The sequence below is a fragment of the Peromyscus leucopus genome, chromosome 1, assembly GCF_004664715.2.
Source record: "Peromyscus leucopus breed LL Stock chromosome 1, UCI_PerLeu_2.1, whole genome shotgun sequence".
In the NCBI taxonomy this organism is placed as follows: Eukaryota; Metazoa; Chordata; class Mammalia; order Rodentia; family Cricetidae; genus Peromyscus; species Peromyscus leucopus.
This window is the reverse complement of record NC_051063.1, coordinates 81,747,004-81,773,133: the sequence shown is the minus strand read 5'-3', so window position 1 is coordinate 81,773,133 and position 26,130 is coordinate 81,747,004. Positions and strand designations below refer to the sequence as shown.

General features: G+C 38.8%; 1 protein-coding gene across 4 annotated transcripts in view; it reads left to right on the top strand.

Moving 5' to 3' along the window:
• Rbbp6 (RB binding protein 6, ubiquitin ligase) overlaps window positions 1-25,700 on the top strand; it is a 33,397-nt gene extending 7,697 nt beyond the window's left edge. Inside the window, exons 3-18 of one of the 4 annotated variants that reach the window (XM_028867870.2) lie at window positions 1,364-1,400; window positions 5,786-5,830; window positions 7,809-7,897; window positions 8,014-8,110; window positions 8,455-8,594; window positions 10,461-10,574; window positions 11,431-11,603; window positions 12,587-13,028; window positions 14,657-14,753; window positions 14,874-14,952; window positions 15,041-15,095; window positions 18,193-18,261; window positions 20,105-20,467; window positions 20,754-20,855; window positions 21,674-23,428; window positions 23,728-25,700. In XM_028867870.2, the coding sequence (XP_028723703.1) occupies window positions 1,364-1,400; window positions 5,786-5,830; window positions 7,809-7,897; window positions 8,014-8,110; window positions 8,455-8,594; window positions 10,461-10,574; window positions 11,431-11,603; window positions 12,587-13,028; window positions 14,657-14,753; window positions 14,874-14,952; window positions 15,041-15,095; window positions 18,193-18,261; window positions 20,105-20,467; window positions 20,754-20,855; window positions 21,674-23,428; window positions 23,728-25,288 (5,218 nt within the window). In that variant the 3' untranslated portion in view covers window positions 25,289-25,700. The remainder of the gene's footprint in view (window positions 1-1,363; window positions 1,401-5,785; window positions 5,831-7,808; window positions 7,898-8,013; window positions 8,111-8,454; window positions 8,595-10,460; window positions 10,575-11,430; window positions 11,604-12,586; window positions 13,029-14,656; window positions 14,754-14,873; window positions 14,953-15,040; window positions 15,096-18,192; window positions 18,262-20,104; window positions 20,468-20,753; window positions 20,856-21,673; window positions 23,429-23,727) is intronic. The other 3 variants (XM_028867872.2, XM_028867871.2, XM_028867873.2) reach the window with 3 other exon arrangements.
• The last annotated feature ends 430 nt before the right edge of the window (window positions 25,701-26,130 follow it).

Here is a 26,130-nt window from a genome sequence, read left to right as displayed (position 1 = left end):
CAAGCAGGATGTGGTAGCACATGCCTTTAATCCCAGCACTTCGGAGGCAGAAACAAGTGGATCTACATAGGCCAATCTGGTATATATATATAGCAAGTACCAGGACACCCGGGGCTATGTAGCTATATGATAAAGAGACTTTGTCTCAAAAAAACAGACACACAAACAAAAAATAAATAAAATAAATATCATATTTCATCTCTGGAATTTTTTTTTGATATTCAGAAACTCTTGAGAAAAGGATATTTGAAGTTCATGAACATCTTAAGTTGCTTCATATAAATTGCTTATTAATTTATATGTAGGATTTTTGTTTATAATATTTGCCTCATAAAATGCTTCTCAGTTTGAGCAAATGCTAGAAAGTTCAAGTTATTTCTGTCAGTAGTTCAAAATTACATAAGAACTTAAAAATTCATTTTAGGTGCTGTTTAGTGTTCTCTACAGTAAACTTTAGGCATTTAAAAGCCTGTTACTTAGGACCTCAGTTCTGGTCCTCCTAGTCTGTCTAAACTAAAGAGATTTTGGGTTTGCTTATATGTTGTTCTAGCAACAATTTGTCCAATTATATAAAAGCATAAAATGGATTTTATAAAATATTTTCAGATTATGTTGTATCTCCAGAGACCTTAAATTTTGTTTAATAATTAATTGGCTATTGTTTTAAAATGTTTGTTTGGTTTTTGAAAACACAGTCTTTCTATAACTGGAACTCACTTGTAGACCAGGCTAGCCTGGAACTCACAGAGATCTGCCTGCCTCTGCCTCCTTAATGGTGGAATTAAAGGTGTGTACCACCACTGCTTGGCTTTTAAATACTTTCAAAATTATAATCATCACCTTGTCTATCTGGATTTGAAAGCTAATTTTTGAGCACAGCAGATAGAGGTCTGTCATAATATTACCAACAGTGGTCTGTTTAAGAAATTGGATATATCTAGATTTAGCAAAAAAGGAAGGAATACTTAGTCCATTATAAGTAAATCACAACGTTTATAAATATAGTACCTTTCAGAATGCCTCAATAAGAAATTTTTTTAGAAACATGAATGTATTTTAAACCTTTGGCAGTGGCAAATAGTAATCAAAGTTCTTGCTCATTATATCAGAAATTGATTTGTATCAAAAGAAAATTGTATTCCTAAAGATATGAGATTAGAGATAAGTATTAAAATTTATTAGCAGTCACATGTGGTGATGCACACATATTAATCTGGCACATGGGGAGGAAGAGGCAACAGGATCTGGCCTTGATGGTATAGTGGCCTAGGCTAAATGAGACTAAAAATACACATATAGGTATATACATGAAATTCATAAAAAGCTAATGTTAGTTTCTGTTTCTGTTTTTTTTTTTTTTTAGAAGTCGAACTGAACCAGTGATGGGAACTACAAAAGCAGTATGTAAAAACACAATCACCCTTTTTCTACACAATTGTTTTTACCTTTATAATGTTTCAGTGAAGTAAATCATTTAGAATACCCAACTGACCATAGCGCACACTGTAAATAAATTGTATTTTGATGACAGTTCAGTTGAATATGGATATATGTGGCATAATTTGTAGTTACTTTGTAGAAATGGGTAATTGGTGCCCTTTACACTGTTTCATATTAAATATGATAGCATTCTCCCTGTATGACACTGGTGTACAGTAATGTATGATCCTTTTTAGATGGTGTAGGTTTAACTCTGAAGAACATGATAACATGTTCTACATCTGTCTGTCTATAGTTAGTATTTTGTATGTATGTACAGGCTGTTTTGTGCTTTTTGTTTCTTGCAATAAAAAAAATTGTTTGGAGTGTATATTTTGCCCTTTTCACGTTGTTTCACTTAGTTTATTAGAGTTTTTTCCTGCCTGATTGATGGCTTTCAAAAATGGATTAGCAACATGCAGAAATTATATTATTGTTTGATCCTTTCTCCAAGTTCAAACACATCCTAGAAAAGAGCTTTTGAGAGGCTTTTGATGCAGCTTTATTAGTCAGTCTTGCTTTATTTGGCACCTGTGAGCTCCTGTCCTTTGTGTACCCTTGTTCCATACAGTGCAGACAGAAATTGCATCTCCACCACCAAGAGTGCAGAAACATGCCAGTGATTTTAATGGTTTTATACAGTGCATACACAAGCTAGTCTATTCAAATTGGAATGTTTCCCTTTTTCATAAGATATTAAAGTGCTGCATTAGTTACAGATTATTGGAAGCTGTATCTTATCAAAAGCAACTCTGATTAACTAGGGTAACATCTTTTTACATTATAGTTAACCCATAGTGTGACACTATTTTGGCTTTGAGCTTTTAAGTAAAAGATCACTTCTAAATTGTGGGACAGGTGCTTCAGAACACAGGGCTATCTTAATTTGGTTCTGTAACTTGATGGTTCTCTAAACATTTGACTGCTCAGGCTGAATACTTGTACACGAAAACACAGTATTGAAATTTTCGTTTAGAAATCAGGGGTATTGCTTGCTGTTTCATTTTATTCTTTTTAAGTACTACTGATATTTGTGTATGAGGCATTTCACTAACCTTGGATCGTTGGATCTTAACCATGATAAGTAGAATATATCAACTTTGAACTTGTTCTCTAAAGTGTATGGCCTTTAGTTGCTGTCTAAATACAGTGATTCAAAGATAAAAAGTCAGTGTTTGGGGGTTTTCTCCCACATTTGGATATATGGGTGGGTTTTTTGAGTTTTTTTTTTTATTTGTTTTTTGGGTTTTTTTGTTTTTGGGTTTTTTGTTTTTTAAAGCATAATGCTGTAAAACTGTCCAAGTTTCTGTTTTGCTGGTGATTGGTTTAAAACTGATTTTTGTGTATCCAAATGCTAGCACAAATTAGAAAAACTGTCCCGGTGACTGTAGTAGTAAATGTAACACATTTGTATAAACTTTTTATATAGTATTTAAATTAATTCAGATGAAGTTTTATTTCTTGAAGACAATTATTTCCTTTTTGTTTATTAGCATGTGTATAAACACAAATCACATGTTCATAAATAAAGTTAACATTCTTTTAGCCTTGTGTGTTCCCTGGCATGTCTGTATTACATTTATAAGAAATTTATTGTAAGCTTATTCAGATCTCTTTCTTTTAATGTTTTAAACAGTTTTAATTTTTAGGTAGAATTAAGTGAGATAGAGACATAACATAATCTGTTGTCTCTATCTTTTATTTGCTTGGATGCTTTGTTGACATTTAGAATCACGGAAACGTGTTCATTGACTAATTAGTATTCATAACTTAGGAATAAGGATGGTTTGGCTATACACATTAACAAGCAAAATAGAGACCCTGGGCAAAATTTAAAAATTCTGATTATGAAAAGTCTGTCCCTGTACATTTTGGTTTTGTATTTTGAGACAGGATCTCATAGCTCAGGCTACCCTCTGCGTGGGAGGTTGCCTGTGAGTGCTTGAGTTTTGCCTCACCTCTGTGCTAAGATTGCAGACTTATGACATCATAAGCAATTTGGTTTTTTTTCTTTTTGAAGACATCAAGTCTTGCTGTGTAACAACTCTAGCTGGTCTGGTATTTGCTATGTAGCCCAGGCCAGCCTTGAACTCATGGCAGTCCTCTTGCTTCAGCTTCTCAAGTGCTGGTATAACAAGTGGGGACCACCACATACCAGTGTATTTTTGGTAATTTAAGCCAAGTCTGGTCAAAGATGACTGTTTATTCCCCAAAGCCTTTAGTCATCCTTTCATGTTGATCTGGTACCCCAAAGCTAGATGTTCTGCTAACTAAACATCGGGATTACATTGTAGGTTCTTTCAGTTTCATTCAAGTGTAATTGACCTAAAACGATGTCCAGTACCTGCTCCAGAAGCAAGGCCCTAATACAAAGGAGGGCTAATCTTAGTGATATCTATAGTACACATCATTTTTAAATTTGGCACATTTAACAGAACTTTACCGAGAAGTCACTTTTTTTTTTCTTTTTTGATGGTTTAGGAAATATAAATTCCTCAATTTTTCAGCCGTTCTTTGTGGACATTTTTTCTCATCTCTTAATGCCCTGCTATAATGTAAAATTGGGTGCCTTTCTTTCTAAATTTTTGGTATCTTTGACCTCTTAGGTAGTATAGAGATATATTTGGGAAAAACCATAATTAAAATGTAATTTTTGGGAAACCACTTTGAACTCAAGAAGTCCATGATAAAAAGAAGTAGAAAGCAAAAGAGTGATAGCATTAGTTACAGAGTGGATTTGATCCGGGTTAGCAACAATTTAGTCAGACCTTTGTCACCTATGTTACAGTAATTTCTGGTGATTTAAAATGTAGCCCTTTTAAAAATAAACCTGAGTGGGCTAGGCTTTCTTCTGGATAAGAATATTTATATATTTTTCCTAATTTCTTTTTTCTGCTTCTTGAGATTAGTCCTTAAGTAAAATTCTTAAGAGCTAAGCAGGAGAGCTCTTGCTTATGCATTAGTGGTTATGCTTTAGAAATGTGGGGTTAGCACGTGATGAACTCTGCCGTGCTTACGTGTGGAACAAAGCCATTTGTCTAAGTAAACATCTCAGTAACAGTACCCATCAGACTAAACTGAAGGTATTTGTAAGATTTATTTTTATGCAACAGATTCTTGCCACAGAGGTCATGCTGTGTCAACCCACTGTGTAGCCCAACTCTGAAACTTGTGGTCCTCCTGCCTCAGCATCATAGGCAGGTGCCACCATGGCTAGCTAAAATATATCTTCAATTTAGCAAATATAATTCTTGTATTTATCAAATTTTTTCTATAGTGGACATTGGTGACTTCATATTGAAGCCTGTTACATTTCAGTTTTGTGTTTTCAATACTTTTAGAAGGATATTTGAAGACATTTTCTTTGAGCTAGATATCCTGCTTGAAGTCTGTCCATTCCAAAGAATCCTGACCAGTATCATACAAGAATTATAACACTGAATAGGAATCTAAGGAGTTTTAGGGAAATCTTGTTGAGAAGCTGATTACTAAAAAACACCTTTGTGTACATACAGATAAACATCTTTTTAAAACTATATCATTTAATGGGATCAAGTGAAAAAAACTTTAAAAAGGTTAATATTGTATAATACATTCTTGAAGCCTTCTTATATCCTTGCCCTTTTGGTTAAGTTGACTTTTCTCCAAATGCTAAAGTCCATCACTGTGTAGGACAGCTCTTGGACTCTTTCCCAGGTTAACTTTTGTGTTTATTTTCCCCCCCTTTTTCTCTTTTTTAATTTTTTTTATTTTTGAGGGGGGATTTGGGGTGTCATGGCTTAGAAACTGCTTTGATAAGGAAACCTGTGGTTTCTTGACGAGAGGAGCTAGGAATTGCCTGGGAGCTGTTATGTTTACAGCAATTATCTGAGGCCTAAAGAGCTGCTTGTTTTTATAATGTTGTTTAATGGCATTGGGGGAACTAGGTTTATTTATTTATTTATTTATTATTTTTTTAGTTCTCTCTTGCAGTGTACATTGTTGTGAGCATTATCAATTTTAGAGACCATTGAGAGACATGGACTCACACTGTAGTATTGAGTCACCACTCCTCAGTAGAGGAATTTTCTACCCTCTGATTTTTCACTGCAGGAAGTCCTCCCATACATCGTAGCCTTTAGAACTGGGTATGAAATGAAACAAAAGATAAAATAGCTTGAACATATTTTCAGGCTTCAAAGAAAACATTCTTTAGAAAAGTAAGAAAATGCCCAATATTTAACATTAAGTGACTTTAGGGGCTAATAATCACTTTCAGATGTTTTCAGTGTGGAACTTGAATGTGTGTTTAATTTTTTGTGAACAGATTGATGACTCTTCTGCATCTATTTCTCTGGCCCAGCTTACAAAGGTATATATATATTCTTGACACTATAAGTCTAACATTTTAAAACTATGAAGCAGTACTGTTTGAAGGTGGGTGGGGGAGGATGGATTTGTGAATGCGTTGTACATACTATTACTGCCCTGGAGAGAGTAGGTGCTGTCTGAGAAGATAGGGGAGTAACTTGGTCAGCGCCCCCGCATAATGTTCGTCTTCAAGACTGAAGAAACACAGGAAGCTACACTTAACTGTTTTTCCCCCTCACACAATTTTAATTAGACACTGGAAACTAACACAATTCTGGAGGAATTTCCTAGTTTTGGCTGTGAATTATGTGGACTTCTTTAAAATAGCCAAAACAGAAGATTTCCTTTACATGGACAATTGTGGTTAATTCTTGAAATTTTGAATTGATCCCACCAAGGTCATTATTTTAAATGTGATACAGTTGTTTCCTTATGCTTTAGACTTGTAGTCTGTCTGAATTAGAAAAATCTTAAACAACCTAATTTGTTTGAACACAGACTACATGAATTGTGTAAGTGTATACTTAAAAAGCTGTTTGTAGGAATATGAGTGTGTATGTTTTTGGCAGAGGGACAAATTGTTACCTCCTGAAATCACTGTGTATACCATGTTGTTTGACAAGGTTGCTTGCATTTATTCTCAACAATGTGTATCTTCTATTTGGAAAAGCACTAGTGATGGATTTTTTTTTTTTAGACAATATTTTAGATTGCAGATTGTGTCTTTAGAACAGAGCAGGTAGGCTTGAGGGCTCAGAAGGGCGCTGCTCAGCTTCCCAAAAGTCTTCTCCCTGCTCTCAGAAATGTAAAGTCTAATTTAACAGCTAACATAAGTGAAAATGAAAAGGCATATTTGATAGTGCTGTCCCTATTTTGTCCTTGGCTTCGTTGTGGGCTGTCTCCTTTTCCTAGGGTGTATCCTTCAAAGATGTCCTGTTAACGAATTGCTACTTAAGCTCTAGTCCTGAGAAAACAAAACACTAAAATTAATGATCCTAAGCAAAGTGGATGAACCATCCTATTATATCATTTTCTAATGCAAAGTGGTTTAGCATAGAGTTCACATCTTTGGCAGGTTATAGTATATACTGTTTATCTTATGTACTGTAAGAACCCGATTTGAGTTCTGGTCTATTTCTACCATTGTTACTTGGCTGGGAGGAATTGGAAAATTTTGGAGGTTTGGGGATTTTTTTTTTTTAATATATTTGTAAAATAATGTTTGGGTTCAAACAAATTAGTTGTTAAACATCTGTAATCAGTTTTCTGTAAATGTTACTGTTGTTTCAAGCTCTGTTAATGTTAAGCATTCTTTGTATATAAAATTACAATAAAGTGTTAAAACTGGTTGCTTGTTTTGTGGATGAATGTAAAGATAAAACTCTGAGTGATTGATGTGAGTGGTAGGTGCTTGAAGATCCAGGTTATTAGAAAGTCACTCCCTTAGACCCTGTTTATATCTAGACTGTTAGATTTGTTAAGTTCATAAAATTTATGTGGACTTTAAATTTTAAAAGCATACCTTTGAACTAATTAGAAACTGACACCACTAGCCAAAGAGCTTTGTGACTTGTAGTGTGTAGTAATGCTGTCTTTTACCCACCCCTGCCTTCCAAGTTCTAAATGTAAACTACAATCTCAATGCTGGGACACTTGAAATGTTTTAAAGATTTGACAACATCAAGTGTTTCTCTTTTAATTTTATCTCACCTGGCTTTGAGTTCCTCAAACAGTCCTGTGTAGATCCTAATGTAAGGTACAGACAAGGTCTAAGGTCTGAGTGCTCCCAGAAAGACTTCCTCAGCCTCCCAAGCTCCCCCTAGACATAGAGTACTGTAAGAGTTCCCAGTGCTTCTCCAGGTAGCCATGGAAAGCACAGCTCATTTGGATGTTGCTCTGTGTAGGACGAGTGTGTTGTCTTTGCTGTGTGGTCTTAATGTGTTTCTAATGTGTGTGTCAAATAATTACCTGTTAAACAGACTGCCAATCTGGCTGAAGCCAATGCTTCTGAGGAAGATAAAATTAAAGCAATGATGTCGCAATCTGGCCATGAATACGACCCAATCAAGTAAGTTCATAAATACTGTTATGCTAATAGGAATTTTGGGGTGTGTTTGCCCCTGCAATTAGAAGCATTGTTCTTCTTAAATTTCTGTGTACATATTAATTCTTTTTCTTTTTCAGTTACATGAAGAAACCTCTAGGTCCACCACCTCCATCTTATACCTGTTTTCGTTGTGGTAAACCTGGTCATTATATTAAGAATTGCCCAACAAATGGGGTAAGTTCATGTAGAAACTGGTAGATCTAGTTTTTCTTAGAATTATTTCTTAACCGTATTTGCCATGGTAAAAATCTCCATGTAAATGGCAGATGAACACAGCTTCTGGAGTCTAGGTTGCCAGGTCCCAGGTCTTGGCTGTCTTGTTGGGTAGAGCATGTTGCTTGTCTCTAAGTCTTGTTTTCTCTGAAGTAGTGGTGATTAGTTCACATAGCAAATTCTGAGAACTAAATTGAGTTCCTGTTTGTGAAGCATCACAAGTCAGTGATGAACACTGTATGAAGTGTGTAGGCATTTACTAAAGAAGACTGTTTTGTCTTTCTTTCCTCCCTTCCTCCAAATAGGATAAGAACTTTGAATCTGGCCCTAGAATCAAAAAGAGCACTGGAATTCCTAGAAGTTTTATGATGGAAGTGAAAGATCCTAACATGAAAGGTGCAATGCTTACGAACACTGGAAAATACGCAATACCAACTATAGATGCGTAAGTATGCAGGTTAGGTGTGGCCTGTGGGGACCAGGCAGTCCCAGGGTATAGTGTTTCAGTCTTGGGCTTGTAATTTGGCTACTTGGATTCCTTGGGAAGTTTCCATTCCAGAATTGTTCATTTCCACGTGTGACATTTCTGTGTTAATTCTGAGAGGCTGCAGTCTGCTCCATTTATGCAAATTTTAAATGAATTTGGGGATTTTTGTCATTAGTGAGTGCCACTTCCCTTGTAGTCTTCTAATTTTTTCTTTCTGTCATTCCTTTCTTCCTCATTCACATATATGCTCCCACATTATCTTACATATGCTATTTCCGTTCCCTAAGTGAGTAAAACAGATGTGATCATTTTGAGAAGCAAATGTTTAAGAATGAAAGTGCAGCGAGATGCCAAGGCAAACTTAAATGCTGGGCATAAGTGAAATACTGAGGATTCTTGGCTAACTTCAGATAGATGACATCATCTTCAGACTAAAGTAGGACTCGTTTTACCAACCATTATTATTAGTTCAGTTAAGCCCAGCCAGCTCTGTAAAATGTCTCAGTGTGTTTTGGTTTTTTTTGTTGTTGTTGGTGGTGGTGGGTTTTATTTTTGTTTGTTTTTTGGTTTGTTTGTTTGTTTGAGGCAAGACTTTGTAGTTCAAGCTCGTCTCATACTTGTGCTCACACTTCAAGCTTCCTCCTGTTGGTATTACAGATGTACACCTCCGTATGTGGCCGTGTGTGTGTGTGTGTGTGTGTGTGTGTGTGTGTGTGTGTGTGTGTGTGTGTGTGAGAGAGAGAGAGAGAGAGAGAGAGAGAGAGAGAGAGAGAGAGAGAGAGAGAGAGAGAGGAGAGAGAGAGATTGCGCACATGTGGAGGTCAGTACAACTTTGGAGTTGCTTCTCTCCTTGCAACTTACCGTGGAAGCCTGGCAAGCAGTACACCTGCTGACCCATTTTGTAGGCCCTTATAAGCTAGAACAAACACTGTCTAGTGGTCTGATTCAGCTTAGTCTAGATCTGATCTTATTGTGTACTTAGCTATCTTCTTTTGCTATGTCCTATAGTATAAACACACATAGGTATGTTGTAAGTAAGTGTTCCTCTAGACTGTGATTCCAGATTCTCTGCCCCGAACCTCTAGTTTTTATTTAGAAGCTATGGTAAGATCCTGATTCTATATGTTTAAGCTAGCCTTCCAAAAGATTTTGAAGTTGAGATCCTAGAACACCCTTTGATTAACACCAGTTTAGATGCCAGGTGTCTATGTTCTCAGGGACAGATGAGTTTCCCCAGCTTCCTACACGCATGTTGAAATAGTGTAGTGAGCAGGTGGGATTGGTACTGAAAGGATGTCCATTCAGGGATGTGCACATTAGTGGACAGATGGTTTGCTGCAGAGAACTGATGCTCCCTCCACTCCAGCCCTGCGCACATGCCCTGCTTCACCCCTCTGCTTTCATCAGCCACCATCCTGAGTTTGTGATCATCTTATGCAGTCTGTTGTTACGCTGTAGCTAATCCAGAGACATTTCATAAATGCTATGCAACAATTTTCAATTGGAATTGATTTTTTTGCAGTCAATTTAAGAGCAGACTGCTTCATCTGTATTATGTAAAAGTTGTTGAAAAAGTTAACATCACCTGTGAGCCCTAACTAATAATTCATTGCTTTTGAGTCCTGGGGGAGAAAAGCTCATTTATGTCAGATGCACAGCCCATAATGGGGAGAGATGGGAGCCCTAATATTTAAATAAAACATTCACCCTCTCCACTAACACCACTGATAAGCAACTCAGACTCTTCTTCTGTTTCTTTTTCTATCCTGTTCTCTTCCCCTCCCCCTTTTTTGTTTTTTCCCTTTTTTCTTTTCTCTTGGGCAGTGGGAGACTCCTCTTTCACAAATTGGGAACAATGGGGCATAAGCAAATTGATACTTATTTGTGGAATCGTGGTGATGTCTATGGAGCAGCTGCAACACAAATAACACACCTAAGGTACCCTCCTCCATCCAGCTGAGACTATTTCATTTCAGCATTGAGATGAGCACATCCTGTTCCTAAATGAAACAAAGGTTTTCTCTTAAGAATTCCTGTGGTTTACAACTTTGTCTGAGTATAGAGAAGTGGGGACTTGTGAAACAGTGAGGCAAGTCTGAGAATAACTTTGTATGTTTTTAGATGTAGTTAACTCCTACCATTCCTGAAAAATTCTTTTCTACAAAAAGCTACAAAAAATTTACAGTATGTTCTTTCATATTTGTGTAGTGCATTCTGATCATTAAGTCATGTTTAATCAGGTAGATTAATCTTTTCAAGTAGTTACAGGAGATCATTGGTTACCTAGTCTGGTTGATGGCCTGGTTATAGATAGCACAGTTCCCATCCTGTGGCATTCAGTTGATGTCTGCATGGATGTGACAGAATCCTGGAATGTGGGAGGGGATTTTTTTGTTACTTTTTTTTTTTTTAAAGAAACATCTGGTTAAAGGGAAATTGTGACTTAGGGGTATCTCTCAAGTTCAAATTCTGTTTTTGTCTGACACTTACATAGGACATTCTGGTATCTTAACATGTTTTACCTCTCTGGCCTTTAGTTCCAAGAGTTAAGGATTCTAAGATCCTTTTAGTTGCTTTTAAACTGTTTTTTTACTTTTATTTACTTATTTGGAGTTCTGATTTGTGTCTGTTGAGGATAGGCATAACTGCCCCTGTATGTTGGAAGATATGTTTGTCTAAACTCAGTGTCATTGTCCTGAAGTTTACATGTTCTGTTATAATACAGTATGCTGAGCATAGAGCATGACTACTCTGCCTTCTGACAAACCTAAAATGCAGAAACTGTCTTTTACAGAGAGGCCTATGCCATCGGGAAGAAAGAGAAACCACCCTTCTTACCAGAGGAACCCTCATCATCTTCAGAAGAAGACGATCCTATCCCAGATGAGCTCTTGTGCCTCATCTGCAAGGATATTATGACTGATGCTGTTGTCATTCCCTGCTGTGGAAACAGTTACTGTGATGAATGTAAGAGTGGGACCCTTTAGAGATACTTATTTCAGAATATTTGTATTTGCTGGTAAATTACAGGGTGGAGTGGTTTGGGTGGATGGGTGGTTGTTTTTAATAACAGTCGTTTGGGCCTTTGTTCGTTTACTTAGTTTTTTAACTTAAGCTGGCATTGAATCTAATATCCCCCCTGACCTTTATTCTTAGTTTAAATAAGAGTCTTGGGTTTTCCTTGTGTGTGTGATTGCTTTGCCGTCATGTGTGTTTGTGCCTGGTGACCAGAGAGGCTAGAAGAGGGTGTTAGATACCCTGGAACTCAAGTTCCAGACACAACCCCAGTCCTGTGTAAGAGTAGTAAGTGCTCTTAACCACTGAACCACTTTCCAGCCCCATTTAGTTTTGTTTTACTTTGTTTTGTTTTTTAATGCTAATTTTTGTTAAGCCATTTCAAAGACACTAAAAGCATGTAAAATGTTTGGTGTTCTTTTCTAGACTTAGCTCTGTTTTATTGCTAGCTACATAAGGATTGAGTATTTAATAATGCATTTTCTGTCTGTTTAAACATTTGTTTGAGGTCCAGGCATGGTGGCACATGCTTTTAATTCAAACACTTGGGAGGTAGAGGCAGGTGGATAACTTGTGAGTTCAAGGCCAGCCTGGATTACACAGTAAGATCTTGTCTCAATGAAACATATTTGGGACTGGAAAGGTGGCTGTTAAGAGCACTGCCTGCTGTTCCAGTGGACCCTGGCTTCAGTTCCCAGCACCCATGTGGCAGCTCACAGTCATCTGTAACTCAAGTTCCAGAGGATCAGACTCCTTCTGGCTTCCACTAAGTTGCTTTTCTTCTTCTTTTTTTGTTTTTTTGTTCTTTTGTTTTTTTGTATTTTAGACAAGAGTCTCATGATTTAGCCCTGTGAGGTATAGGCTGTCTTTAATTCATTATGTGAACACCAAGTTCCTACCACAGCACCTCATGCTTAACATCTTATCATACATAGGTATTAGGACAGCACTCCTGGAATCAGATGAACATACATGTCCAACATGTCATCAGAATGATGTTTCTCCTGATGCTTTAATTGCCAACAAGTTTTTACGACAGGCTGTTAATAACTTCAAAAATGAAACTGGCTATACAAAAAGACTACGAAAACAGTTACCTCCACCGCCACCCCCAATACCACCACCAAGACCACTAATTCAGCGGAACCTGCAGCCTCTGATGAGATCTCCAATATCAAGACAGCAGGATCCTCTGATGATTCCAGTGACTTCTTCTTCAGCTCACTCAACTCCCTCTATATCTTCATTAACTTCAAATCCGTCTTCCTTGGCCCCTTCTGTACCTGGAAATCCATCCTCTGCCCCAGCTCCAGTACCTGATATAACTGCAACAGTGTCTATATCAGTCCATTCAGAAAAGTCAGATGGCCCTTTTCGGTAAGTCTCTATCTTTTTATTATTGAGGACAGATAAGGGCAGTGGTGCAGTTTTTCCTTGCTATAGTTAACCATTTTTGAGATAGGTTTTACTATGTAGACCCACGGCTGGCCTTTAATTCACAGAGATTTGCCTCTGGTGCCTCCTGGTTGCTAGGATTAAGGGTGGGTTTGTTTGTTTTTTTTTTTTTCTAATTTTTAATTAGACTGACCTACCCATTTTATGTGTATGAGTGTTTTGCCTGTGTGTATATCTATTTCTACGGTGGCAAAAGAGGGTGTCTGATCTCCTAGAATGTAAAGATAATTGTGAATATGTTGTATGGGTGCTGGGAATCCAACCTGAGTCTCTAGAACAGCTGGTGCTCTTAACCACTGAGCCATCTTTCCATCCCCTAAAGTAGCAACTTCTTTTTTGGACCCCTGAGCATAGTGAAATAACTAACTTGCAGCCTGATAGTGATGATGCACACTTTCAGTCCCAGCACTCAGGAGGCAGCAGCAGTTAGATTCCTGAGTGAGGCCAGCTTAGTCTACAAAGTGAGTTCCAGGACAGCCAGGGCTCCACAGAAAAACTGTCTTGAATGACCAAAAACAAGAAAAAAAAGAGTAAGTTGTGATGACATGTAACCTTCTGAAGGCAACCTAGGACTCTGTGGTCTACCAACACATGCAACATGGATGTCAAGTCCTGTTTCATAACATACTGAAGGAAAATCTTAAGGGTGAAATCTTTACATATATAGGGTATCCCACTGTTCTGGGTTAGCCTTCATTTAATCAATAAAGGAAATAAGCTGGGTGGTGGTAATGCACGCCTTTAATCCCAGCACTGGTAGGCAGAGCCAGGCAGATCTCTGTAAGTTCAAGGCCACCCTGGTCTACACAGCAGGATCCAGGACAGGCACCAAAACTACACAGAGAACCCTGTCTCAAAAAACATAAAAAAAAAAAAATAAGGTAATATGGAGAATTCTCATAGAAAATTGTCCTCTCATAAAGTGCCCTCTTTGACTTTCTTTTTTTTTTTTTTTTTTTTTTGGTTTTTCGGGACAGGGTTTCTCTGTAGCTTTGGAGCCTGTACTGGACTAGCTCTGTAGACCAGGTTGGCCTCGAACTCACAGATCCACCTGCCTCTGCCTCCCGAGTGCTGGGATTAAAGGCGTGCACTACCACCACCCGGCTTGACTTTCTTATTTTGAAGTCTTAAATTTTTGCACTGATTTTCTATCATATATATCATTTCTTTAGGCAATTCCTTTTTTTTTTTTTTTTTTTTTTTTTAAGTGTATGTGTATCTGTGGGCATGCAGGCGTGTGGCTGCCCCAGCCATATGTAGAGATGGAAAACAGCTGTAAGGACTTGGTTCTCTAGTGCCAGCTTATAGGCTCTGAGGATCTAATTCCAGTTAGGCCTGCATGCAAGTACCTATACTACTAAAGCATCTCACTGGCCCAGACTTTTACATTATATATAAAGAGCACTTTACAACCTGTCCTTTAACTTTTTCAGAAATTGTCATTAACTCATTTTAATTCAGCAGGGAGATGAGCAGTATTAGTGATTGTTGTCATTTTATTCATTATCATCCACCCTGGTGACGCTTGGTTATGTTCTGTTGTTTTCTAGGGATTCGGATAATAAATTATTACCAGCTGCTGCCCTCGCATCAGAACATTCTAAGGGAGCCTCCTCAATTGCAATTACTGCTCTTATGGAGGAAAAGGTAGATATTGCTGGCTTTAGAATTTTTTACAGGGTTTTTTTTTTGTTGTTGTTGTTTTTTGATTTTTGCTTTGACTTGTAAAACTTAAATACTATTCCTGTTCTTTGATTATTCCTAAAGGGTTACCAAGTGCCTGTCCTTGGAACTCCATCTTTGTTGGGACAGTCATTATTACATGGACAGTTGATTCCCACAACTGGTAAGTAACATTATTTTGATTTGGACCCTTATCCCTTTAGGAAATAATTAACAGTGAATCTCAACATTCATTCTTTTTTGTTTATAAGGTCCAGTAAGAATAAATGCTGCTCGTCCAGGTGGTGGTCGACCAGGTTGGGAACAGTAAGTACATATCAAAATAACCTTCAGATCCTTGCCTTTGAACTAAAAAGTAGAGACTACAAATTAGACAGGAGATTATATGTCCAATTATTATCTGAATGAATAAATGTATTTGACACTTAAACCTGAAAACTTGAGACATTGACATTCATATGAGAGAGAGAGAGAGAGAGAGAGAGAGAGAGAGAGAGAGAGAGAGAGAGAGAGAGAGAGAGAGAGACTGGAAATTGGACCCAGGGCTTCAGCATGCTAGGGAAGTATTCTGCTATGGAACTTTGCCCACAGCCCATCACATTTGACTCCCCAAACTTTACTCATAGTCTCTTTTTTAAGATTTATTTTTTTATTATGTATACAGTGTTCTGTCTACATGCCAGAAGAGGGCACCAGCTCACATTACAGATGGTTGTGAGCCACCATGTGGTTGCTGGGAATTAAACTCAGGACCTCTGGAAGAGCAGCCAGGGCTCTTAACCTCCAAGCCATCTCTCCAGCCCCTATTCATAGTCTCTTGACTGACTGACCTTCCCCTAGTAACATATTGACTCCTTATATGTACTATATGTAGTGAAAAATGTATGATACACAATTTAGCAAGGGCAAACTGCACATGGAGATCATTAGCACTGCCCAACACTTTAAGTAAATGCTTACAGTGGAATCTCAGAGGCGCCGTGTGCACAGTAATTATCCAGTTTTGATCTATTATTGAGTCTTTGACTTCTCTTGGCTGGATTGTGCTGTGTACAGTCTCTATAAGTTTAGTAAATTTTAACTTCATAAGGTTACATGTTTTGTGGTTTAAAAAAAACAGTAAAATAGACTTTTAGCAACATTTAATGCATTCATAACACCCTTTTTTTTTTTAAGATTTATTTATTATATTTACAGTGTTCTGTCTGCATGTGTGCCTGCATGCCAAAAGAGGGCGCCAGATCTCATTACAGATGGTTGTGAGCCACCATGTGGTTGCTGGGAATTGAATTCAGGACCTGGAAGAACATTGTAGCTAGAGTTTTCCTGCCTTGCCCACAGTCAGGACAAATCTCTGTCACCCACCAGTCCCACAGCCACTCAGACCCATCCAAGTAAACACAGAGACTTATATTGCTTACAAACTGTATGGCCGTGGCAGGCTTTTTTTTTTTTTTTTTTTTTTTTTTTTTTTTTGTAAAGATTTATTTATTTATTATGTATACAGTGTTCTGCCTGCATGTGTCCCTACAGGCCAGAAGAGGGCACCAGATCTCATTATAGATGGTTGTAAGCCTCCATGTGGTTGCTGGGAATTGAACTCAGGACCTCTGGAAGACCAGTCAGTGCTCTTAACCACTGAGCCATCACTCCAGCCCCGTGGCAGGCTTCTTGCTAACTGTTCTTAATAGCTTAAATTAATCCATTTCCATAAATCTATACCTTACCACATGGCTCGTGGCTTACTGTCATCTTCACATGCTGCTTGTCATGGCAGCGGCTGGCAGTGACTCCTTCCACCTTCCTGTTCTCTCAATTCTCTTATCTGTTAGTCCTGCCTATACTTCCTGCCTAGCCACTGGCCAATCAGTGTTTTATTTATTGACCAATCAGAGCAATTTGACGTACAGACCATCCCACAGTAGAACAGCCAGTGCTCTTAACCTCTGAGCCATCTCTCCAGCCCTATAACACCCTTTTCTTAATTCTTTCGGTATTTTCAGGCTACCTGGTTTGTCTACAGATTTTTTTAATTGTCATAAGTCTCAAAAAAAAAAATTCACATTAAGTGTGCTCATGAAGTTAAAACCCATTTCAAAGTTCACCTTGTAATTCTTTTGCAAAATAGTAAAATACACACTGACAAATCCTTTTCTTCCTTAGAACATAGGGGTCTCGTCAGGACCTCACATTAGTAAGTTGATCCCATATTCAAGTTTTCTAGATTTTGATTTTTCTAAAAGGTTCAACTCTCTCCTGTTTATTTATATGATCAAAATTGAATGTAGTAAGTAAACATCGTAAGACTAATGTCTACCACACAAAGTTCCTATTTTGTTTCCTGACATGTTAATAGTTGTTGAAATCTACAAGATGTGATTTTCTGCCCTGACACGCAAAGAATATCGATGTCTGGAGGGTGCTTTATGGCATTAAAAATTAGTAGATTTGAGCTGGAGAGATGGCTCAGTGATTAAGAGTACTTGATCTTCCAGTGGACCTGGATTCAATTCCCAGCCATCTGTAACTCAGCCACAGGGGATCTAATGTCCTCTTCTCAAACTTCTAAAGCCACTAGGTGCAGAATATGCATGTAGGAAAAATACTCATACACATAAAATTAAATGTTTTTTTATGAGTTTATTTAATATTCTAATTTATGCAAATATTTCTATGGGACTTATATCCTAAAATCTTTGATCTTTTCATTTGATGGATAAGCCATATATATATGTATGTATGTATATATGTATATGTATATAGTAATATACATATATAGTAATATACATATACATATATATAATATTTGTTTTTGTTTTTTGAGACAGGGTTTCTCTGTGTAGCTTTGGAGCCTGTCCTGGAACTCACTCTGTAGACCAGGCTGGCCTCGAACTCACAGAAACTCACCTGCCTCTGCCTCCCGAGTGCTGAGATTAAAGGGGTGCACCACCACCTGACTAACCCATATTTCTCTTAGAGAAAATAGACTGATGAGAGATTAGCAGAATATATCAGTGTGTCTCTAGAACATGAAATCTAGAGACAGACACACCTGAATTGGCATCCGTTTACTGGGTACAGAACTGTGAGATGTAGGTTTCTCCTCAGCCTCCATTTTTTCGTTTGTAGCACTCAAAGTATTCTACTCAAGCATGTAAATTACCTACATAGAGCCTTGCAAATTAAAGGGCCCCTTTCTAAACAGTAAGTTTGTAGAGTGATGATGAAAATACAGAATATTATTTGTTTAGATCACTTCTGGAACAACTTTAAGAGTTCACATTAGGAAAACATTTTCAAAACAGTTAAAATAGATAATTTCAAGTATGTGTGCTGATAGGTTGTATATTATACCTAAGGAGAAATATTCAATTCTGTTTTTCTCTTTCTACACCTTGCACAGTTCCAACAAGCTTGGGTACCTGGTTTCTCCACCACAGCAAATTAGAAGAGGGGAAAGAAGTTGTTACAGGTAAGCATGCTAACAGTCTTGGAAAATAACCCCATGGCACACTGTGTAAAGAAGTAAAACGCAGAAGTGCTGAGGAGAAGGAGACATCATTTGTTCTCCTTCTTACTCTTAGTAAGTCTTCAGCAGTTGTCCTTAAGTAATCAGGGAACTAGGGGTTAGAGTTTAGTGCTGACTGCTTGCCTGACCTATGTAAGGCCCTAGGCCCAGTCCCCAGCAGATGCAAAATAAAATCTCATTTGAAGAAAACGTTTACAAAAACTGTTTATTGCTAAGTGTAGTGCACACCTATAATCCTAGCATTTGGGGGGCTGAGGCAGGCAGATCGCGAGTTGGAAGCCAGCCTGGATGACAGTACAAGACCTGTCTGGGGAGGAAGGAGGAAATATAGGACAGCATAATATAGAGAAGATGAATTAGCATGATGACTTAAGTCTCCATCTGTGGTATGTATGTGAGCATACATGCTTGCAGAAGCCCATGGAGGGTGTCAGGTACCCTGCTCTATTATTTCCTGCCTTCGTCTTTTGAGAAAAGGTAGCTCACTGAGATTGGAGCTAGACTGGTAGGGAGCAAGCCCCAGCAGTCCTCCTGTCTGCCTCTGCCAACACTGGGCTTAAACATAGGCATGCATGACCACACATGGCTTTTTAGGTGGGTGCTGGGTGTTCGGGCTCAGCTCCTTGCACTTGTCCAAACGCTCGTGCCCACTCACTGAGCCATCTCTGTGGCCTTCAGGCTCTGTCCTTTGTGTTTCTTCCAGTGATTACTTGGTCTGTTATCAGTACATGGAGAATACCACTTAGGAAAGTTACCCAGCTCAGCTCCCAGATGGGAAAAAGAATTGTGCTTCTTTCTGTCCCAGGCTTTCCTCACCTTCTCTTTTCCAAAGGAAAAGGCCAGGAGATTCGTTGAAGGTTCTTACCTCTACATTGTTAAGAAGCCATAGGTTTTACTATGGTGGTTATTATTTAAATCAGGGTCCAAAGACTTTCAGATCTGTTAAGACTGTTACTAATCTTCTAGTGCTCTGTTCAGAATTGCTAATCTTAGGATAGTTAGCTATGTTTTGACTAGGTTGCATTAAAAGAAGGTGATATGTATTAACTCATGGTTCTGAGCACACTTAGTCTAAACTCCTCCTGCTGCTGTTACATACCATTTCCTCATTGTGTCAAAAAGCAGTAGTTTAACAAAAGCACACTCAGATTCTTTGAGACAATTCAGAAACTTTAGCACTGTTACCTCTGTTTATAAATAAGAAAAAATGTTGACATTTTCAGTTTTGATTACAATTACTGGAATTAGTATGATTCTATTTTGTTTGGTCTTCACCCACTTCCTCCAAAAGGAAGTTACGGTGGTTTTTAATGTAAACTTTAGATCTAGAAAGGCATTTGGGGGAATACTAGGTCACAGCCACGTTAGCTTGTCACTTCCTTCAAAATATGTTTTGTGTCAGCTGCTAAGTGGCCTTAAAAATTAGAATCTTGGGGCTGGAGAGGTAGTTTAGTGGCTAAAACACTTGGCACTATTACAGAACGAACACTCAGGATTTTGAAAAACACTTGAGAGCTTTTTGTTCTGGGCAAGTTCTTGCTATGTTACCTAAGCTGGTCTCAGATTCAAGTGATTGTCTAGCCTCCCTAGTAGTTGGGACTGTAGACCCATATCACCATACCTGGCCTGTAGATTTAATGTATACAAATACATCTTAATTGCATTTGTGCTAGAGTAGTTGATTATATTTTTTGTACTCTAGAAAATAAGAACAGAAAAAGACAACCTCATTTGTCTCAGATGAATTTAATTTAAAGGTATAATACCTTGGAATTTATTTCTCCAGAAGTATAAACCGCGGGCGACACCACAGCGAAAGATCCCAGAGGACTCAAGGCCCGTCACTCCCAGCAACTCCAGTCTTTGTGCCTGTTCCTCCACCTCCTTTGTATCCGCCGCCTCCCCATACGCTTCCTCTTCCTCCAGGTGTCCCTCCCCCACAGTTCTCTCCTCAGTTTCCTCCTGGCCAGCCCCCACCTGCAGGATATAGTGTCCCTCCTCCAGGGTTTCCACCAGCTCCTGCCAATATATCAACACCTTGGGTATCATCAGGAGTGCAGACTGCTCATTCAAACACCATCCCTACAACGCAAGCACCACCTTTGTCCAGGGAAGAGTTCTATAGAGAGCAGCGGCGGCTGAAGGAAGAGTGAGTCTTTTCATTTGAAGTTACCATACACTTCATTTTCTGATACAACATTAAATAGGTATTTGGGAAACATTTTCAAGTGTTTCCAGTTAGTAAAGAAAATTCACCTAAAATTTAAACCAAAGCCATACAAGCAACTTCCTCAGGGATACCTAGTTATTTATAGTTTTAAAGTAGAAAACTAATGGCAATTTCATTCATTTCATTCATGATCTAATTACATTTGTCTTGTTAGTTTTCTTAAATGGTTTTTGTTAACTTTCACTCTTTAACTTTATTTTACTAGGGAAAAGAAAAAGTCCAAGCTAGATGAGTTTACAAATGATTTTGCTAAGGAATTGATGGAATACAAAAAGATTCAAAAGGAGCGTAGGCGCTCATTTTCCAGGTTAGTGTTTTGCAAGCCTTCACAACAGAATTACAAATGGGACTTTGAATATCCAGGGATTACCTATGGATATGAATAACACTGCACTTAGGAGATTTTTCTGATTCGGTCTAGTTTTACAGAATGGAGATGTAGCTTATTCCCCAATATGTCCATTAAAATAATGTCTCAGTGTAAATTCTATTGTGTAGAACTAGCATTTATGGGGACTAAATTGTCCTTGTCCCTTGAAGTTTATTTATAATATGAAATAAAGGGGAAATGTTTACGGAAGGAAAGACATAGGGAACTAGCCAGAGAGCATTCTGAGGACCTTTGCCATAAGGCTACAGCTCCTTGCTGGAACATTAACCTGTGTGATTAAAAAGCAGTGGTAGAGTACACGTCGTTGTATTGATAGAAAAAAACTGAATTATAGAAGTTCCCTGGAAGTTTGTTTTTTAGACTTACATTTAAAATGTGGTTCCTTTTAAAGCTAGACTATTGGCTAGTGTAAGATAAAAATAGACTCCTAACTTAAATAATCAGACAGGAATTTTAAATTTAATTGGCATTTGTTTAATGTTAAGAAGCTCATAAAACTCGCGGTACATTAATGCACTCCACTCTGATTGTCAAGACTTGCCTTTTGTTTTGTAACAAGTGATTTATGTACTTTATTCCATTCCAATAGAGGTTATTGTACCTCTTTAATCAAACTTTAATCTTTAATGAAACTTGATGCAAAGAAAGATAAAACCGCGAGAAAAGAATGCTAGAATCTGTCTGTTTTTACTTTATATATATTTCTCAACCATCAACTGTGTTTTTGTTTTTAGGTCTAAATCTCCCTATAGTGGTTCATCATATTCAAGAAGTTCATACACTTACTCAAAGTCAAGATCTGGCTCAACACGGTCACGCTCTTATTCTCGATCCTTCAGCCGCTCACACTCTCGCTCCTATTCACGATCACCCCCATATCCCAGGAGAGGCAGAGGCAAAAGCCGTAATTACCGTTCACGGTCCAGATCTCATGGATATCACCGATCTAGGTCAAGGTCACCTCCATATAGACGTTATCATTCACGGTCAAGGTCTCCTCAAGCATTTAGGGGACAGTCTCCCACTAAACGTAATGTACCTCAAGGAGAAACAGAGCGTGAGTATTTTAATAGATACAGAGAAGTTCCACCCCCTTATGACATCAAAGCCTATTACGGGCGGAGTGTCGACTTTAGAGACCCGTTTGAGAAGGAGCGCTACCGGGAGTGGGAAAGGAAGTACCGAGAGTGGTACGAGAAGTACTACAAAGGGTATGCTGTGGGGGCGCAGCCTAGACCCTCAGCCCCCAGAGACGACTTCTCTCCAGAGAGACTCTTACCTCTTAATATCAGAAATTCCCCCTTCACAAGAGGGCGCAGAGAAGACTATGCTGCTGGACAAAGTCATAGAAATAGAAATCTAGGTGGCAACTATCCAGAAAAGCTTTCAACAAGAGATAGTCACAATCAGAAAGATAATACAAAATCAAAAGAGAAGGAGAGTGAGAACATTCCGGGAGACAACAAAGGAAACAAGCATAAGAAACACAGAAAACGAAGAAAGGGGGAGGAGAGTGAGAGCTTCCTGAGCTCTGAGCTGTTAGAGACGTCCAGGAAATCCAGGGAGTCATCAGGTGTTGATGACACTAAGACAGAAGCACTGTTTGTCCTCCCAAGTAGAGATGATGCTACACCTGTTAGGGATGAACCGATGGATGCAGAATCTATCACTTTCAAATCAGTATCTGAGAAAGACAAGAGAGAAAAAGATAAGCCAAAAGTAAAAAGTGACAAGACCAAACGGAAAAGTGATGGGTCTGCTACAGCCAAGAAAGAAAATATTATAAAACCTTCTAAAGGACCCCAGGAAAAGGTAGATGGGGAGCGCGAAAAATCTCCTCGGTCTGAACCTCCACTTAAAAAAGCCAAAGAGGAGGCTGCCAAGACCGACTCTGTAAAACCTTCCTCACTGTCTCAGAAGGATGACAAGGTGGCTGGGACTCCCAGAAAAGCCCACTCTAAATCTGCAAAAGAACACCAGGAGACAAAGGCAACCAAGGAGGAGAAGGGGAAGAAGGACTGTTCCAAAGACAGCAAGTCAGAAAAGCCAGCCAGCAAGGATGAAAAGGCCAAGAAGCCGGAGAAGAATAAACTACTTGATAGCAAGGGAGAAAAAAGGAAGAGAAAAACTGAAGAAAAGAATGTAGATAAAGATTTTGAGTCTTCGTCCATGAAAATCTCCAAAGTAGAAGGAGCTGAAATAGTGAAACCATCACCAAAGCGCAAAATGGAAGGTGATGGTGAAAAGCTAGACAGGACCCCAGAAAAGGACAAGATTGTATCATCAACTGCCCCAGCCAAAAAAATCAAACTCAACAGAGAAACTGGGAAAAAAATTGGAAATGCAGAAAATCCATCTACTACAAAAGAACCCTCTGAAAAAATGGAGTCAACATCTAGCAAAATTAAACAGGAGAAAGTGAAGGGAAAGGCCAAGCGGAAAGTAGCTGGGACTGAAGGCTCCAGCTCCACGCTTGTGGATTACACCAGGTATGGGGGCGGGGGCAGGCGTCTGGGGAAATGTCCTTTGCTCTTACATAGGCTTAGGTTCTTGAGTCAGGATCGTAGGAACTCTGCAGACGAGCCTAGTTGCAGCATTGTGAAGGTGTGGGGAGAGGTGAACCACATTGGTTTTTATAGTTTGATCATGTGTATGTTTCTTAGAGCATAATTTCCTTTTTTAAGGTTAAAAAGATATCCTATTTTAAGCTAGCTTTTTAAAAATTTACTTATCAAAATTTTATCATTAGTAAATTTTTCATTAATTAAAATATATTTATTCATTTCAGTACAAGCTCAACTGGAGGCAGTCCTGTGCGGAAATCTGAAGAAAAGACAGATACAAAGAGAACAGTCATTAAAACTATGGAGGAATATAATAATGATAATACAGCTCCTGCTGAAGATGTTATAATTATGATCCAGGTTCCTCAGTCCAAATGGGATAAAGATGACTTCGAATCTGAAGAAGAAGATGTTAAATCCACACAACCTATACAGAGTGTAGGGAAACCATCCAGTATTATAAAAAATGTTACTACTAGGCCTTCAGCTCCAGTCAAGTACACCGAGAAAGAAAGTGAGCAGTCGGAGAAGATTCAGAAGCTCACCAAGGAGGTGAGCCATGAGATGCTGCAGCACGAGGTCAGAAGCTCCAAAGGTTCTGCGTCCAGTGAGAAGGGGAGAACCAAAGACAGGGACCACTCAGGGCTAGAGAAGGAACTCCTTGACAAGAGGAAGAGCAGCACCCAGCCAGAGAAGGAGAGCACCACGGACCGTCTGAGTGAACAGGGAATTTCTAAGAATCTGTCTCAATCTTCCAAAGAGACCAGGACTTCAGATAAGTATGAATCTGTTCGTGGTTCCTCAACTAAAGACTTTACTCCTGGTAGAGACAAGAAAATGGACTATGACAGCAGAGAGTATTCCAGTTCCAAGCGAAGAGATGAGAGAAGTGAGTTAGCAAGAAGAAAAGACTCTCCTCCTCGGAGTAAAGATTCTTCATCTGGACAGAAAAGTAAGCCAAGGGAGGAGAGAGATTTGCCTAAAAAGGGGACAGAGTCCAAAAAAAGCAATTCTAGCCCCCCAAGAGACAAAAAGCCTCATGATCATAAAGTCCCCTATGATACCAAACGCTCATGTGAAGAGACAAAATCTCTAGATAAAAACTCTGGGAAGGAACGGGAGAAGCATGCTGCTGAGGCTCGAAATGGGAAGGAGTCCAGTGGTGGCAAGTTGCCGTACGTACCTAACCTACCAGATCCTCCAGTTGAGAAAGAGCTGCTTGCTGGACAGATTGACAAGGGCACCATCAAGCCCAAACCCCAGCTGAGTCATTCCTCTCGGCTTTCCTCTGATCTAACTAGAGAGACTGACGAGGCTGCTTTTGAACCAGACTATAATGAGAGCGACAGTGAGAGTAATGTGTCTGTGAAGGAAGAGGAAGCTGTCGCCAGTGTCTCCAAGGACTTGAAAGAGAAAACAACAGAGAAAGCAAAGGAGAGCTTGAGTGTAGCCACAGCCAGCCAGCCAGGTGCAGACAGGAGCCAGAGTCAGAGCAGCCCCAGTGTTAGTCCAAGTAGAAGTCACAGCCCTTCCGGTAGCCAGACCCGAAGCCACAGCAGCAGTGCCAGCTCAGCAGGAAGCCAGGACAGCAAGAAGAAGAAGAAGAAGAAAGAGAAGAAGAAGCACAAGAAGCATAAAAAGCACAAGAAGCATAAGAAGCACGCGGGTGTGGACGGGGAGGCCGAGAAGAGCCAGAAACACAAACACAAGAAGAAGAAAGCCAAGAAGAGCAAGGACAAGGAGAAGGAGAAAGATGACCAAAAAGCGAAATCTGTCACTGTGTGAAGGACGGATGTGTTCATTGACTTAATTACTAAGTCATCTGTATTAAACTCTGTTATAATGTAAAGAGATTCCAGCCTTGTAAATAATGAATGGAAGACCTGTGCTGCACTTAAAGTATTTGCTGCTTGATTATTTCATTTTTACATCAGAGCTTTATAACGAACTTTTGTACAGAATTGTGAGTTGTGACCATGGAACATGAGAGCTTTTGCTAAGGCCTATTATTTTTAACCACCATTAATTAGTTGGGGTGGAGTTTACTGTACTGTGAAATTTTCACATTTGAATTTTTTTAATTGCCTGGCAAATGCTGGTATCAGTTCAAAAATATCAGCAGAATGATTTGCTGAACTCATTACAGCCCCGTTATGTCACTTTTTGATTACAATAAAAGTTTTCAGTCAACTTTTCACATGCTGAAGATGTACATTATTTAAAGACAGTAGTATCTCATTTCCTCTCTTTCCAACATCCTTCCAGCCTGTAAGTCCAACTGAATAGACAGAATTCTAAACATTGAAAATGTACTTCAGAGGGGCAGGGAGAAGATCTTCGTTTCCAGTCATTCTGTTAGAAGTAGGGTTTCTAGAAAGGGGGTGGGGTGCTTAAATCTTAGAGATGAGGAATTGGGCCTCTTTTCTAGCCATTGGTTTTTCTTGTAATTCTGCTAGGTTGATACTAACTTCCTTGAAGAAACAAATCATTTAAGCCGAGTGGTTGTGCCTGTCCTCTGCCCCACTCACAAAAGTAAGTGGTAGTGAGCCTGGCAGGGGTCTCTCCTTCACTGCTCTTCAGTAACCCAGTAATGACTTCATAATTCGTGGTTAAGAAACTGCTGGTCT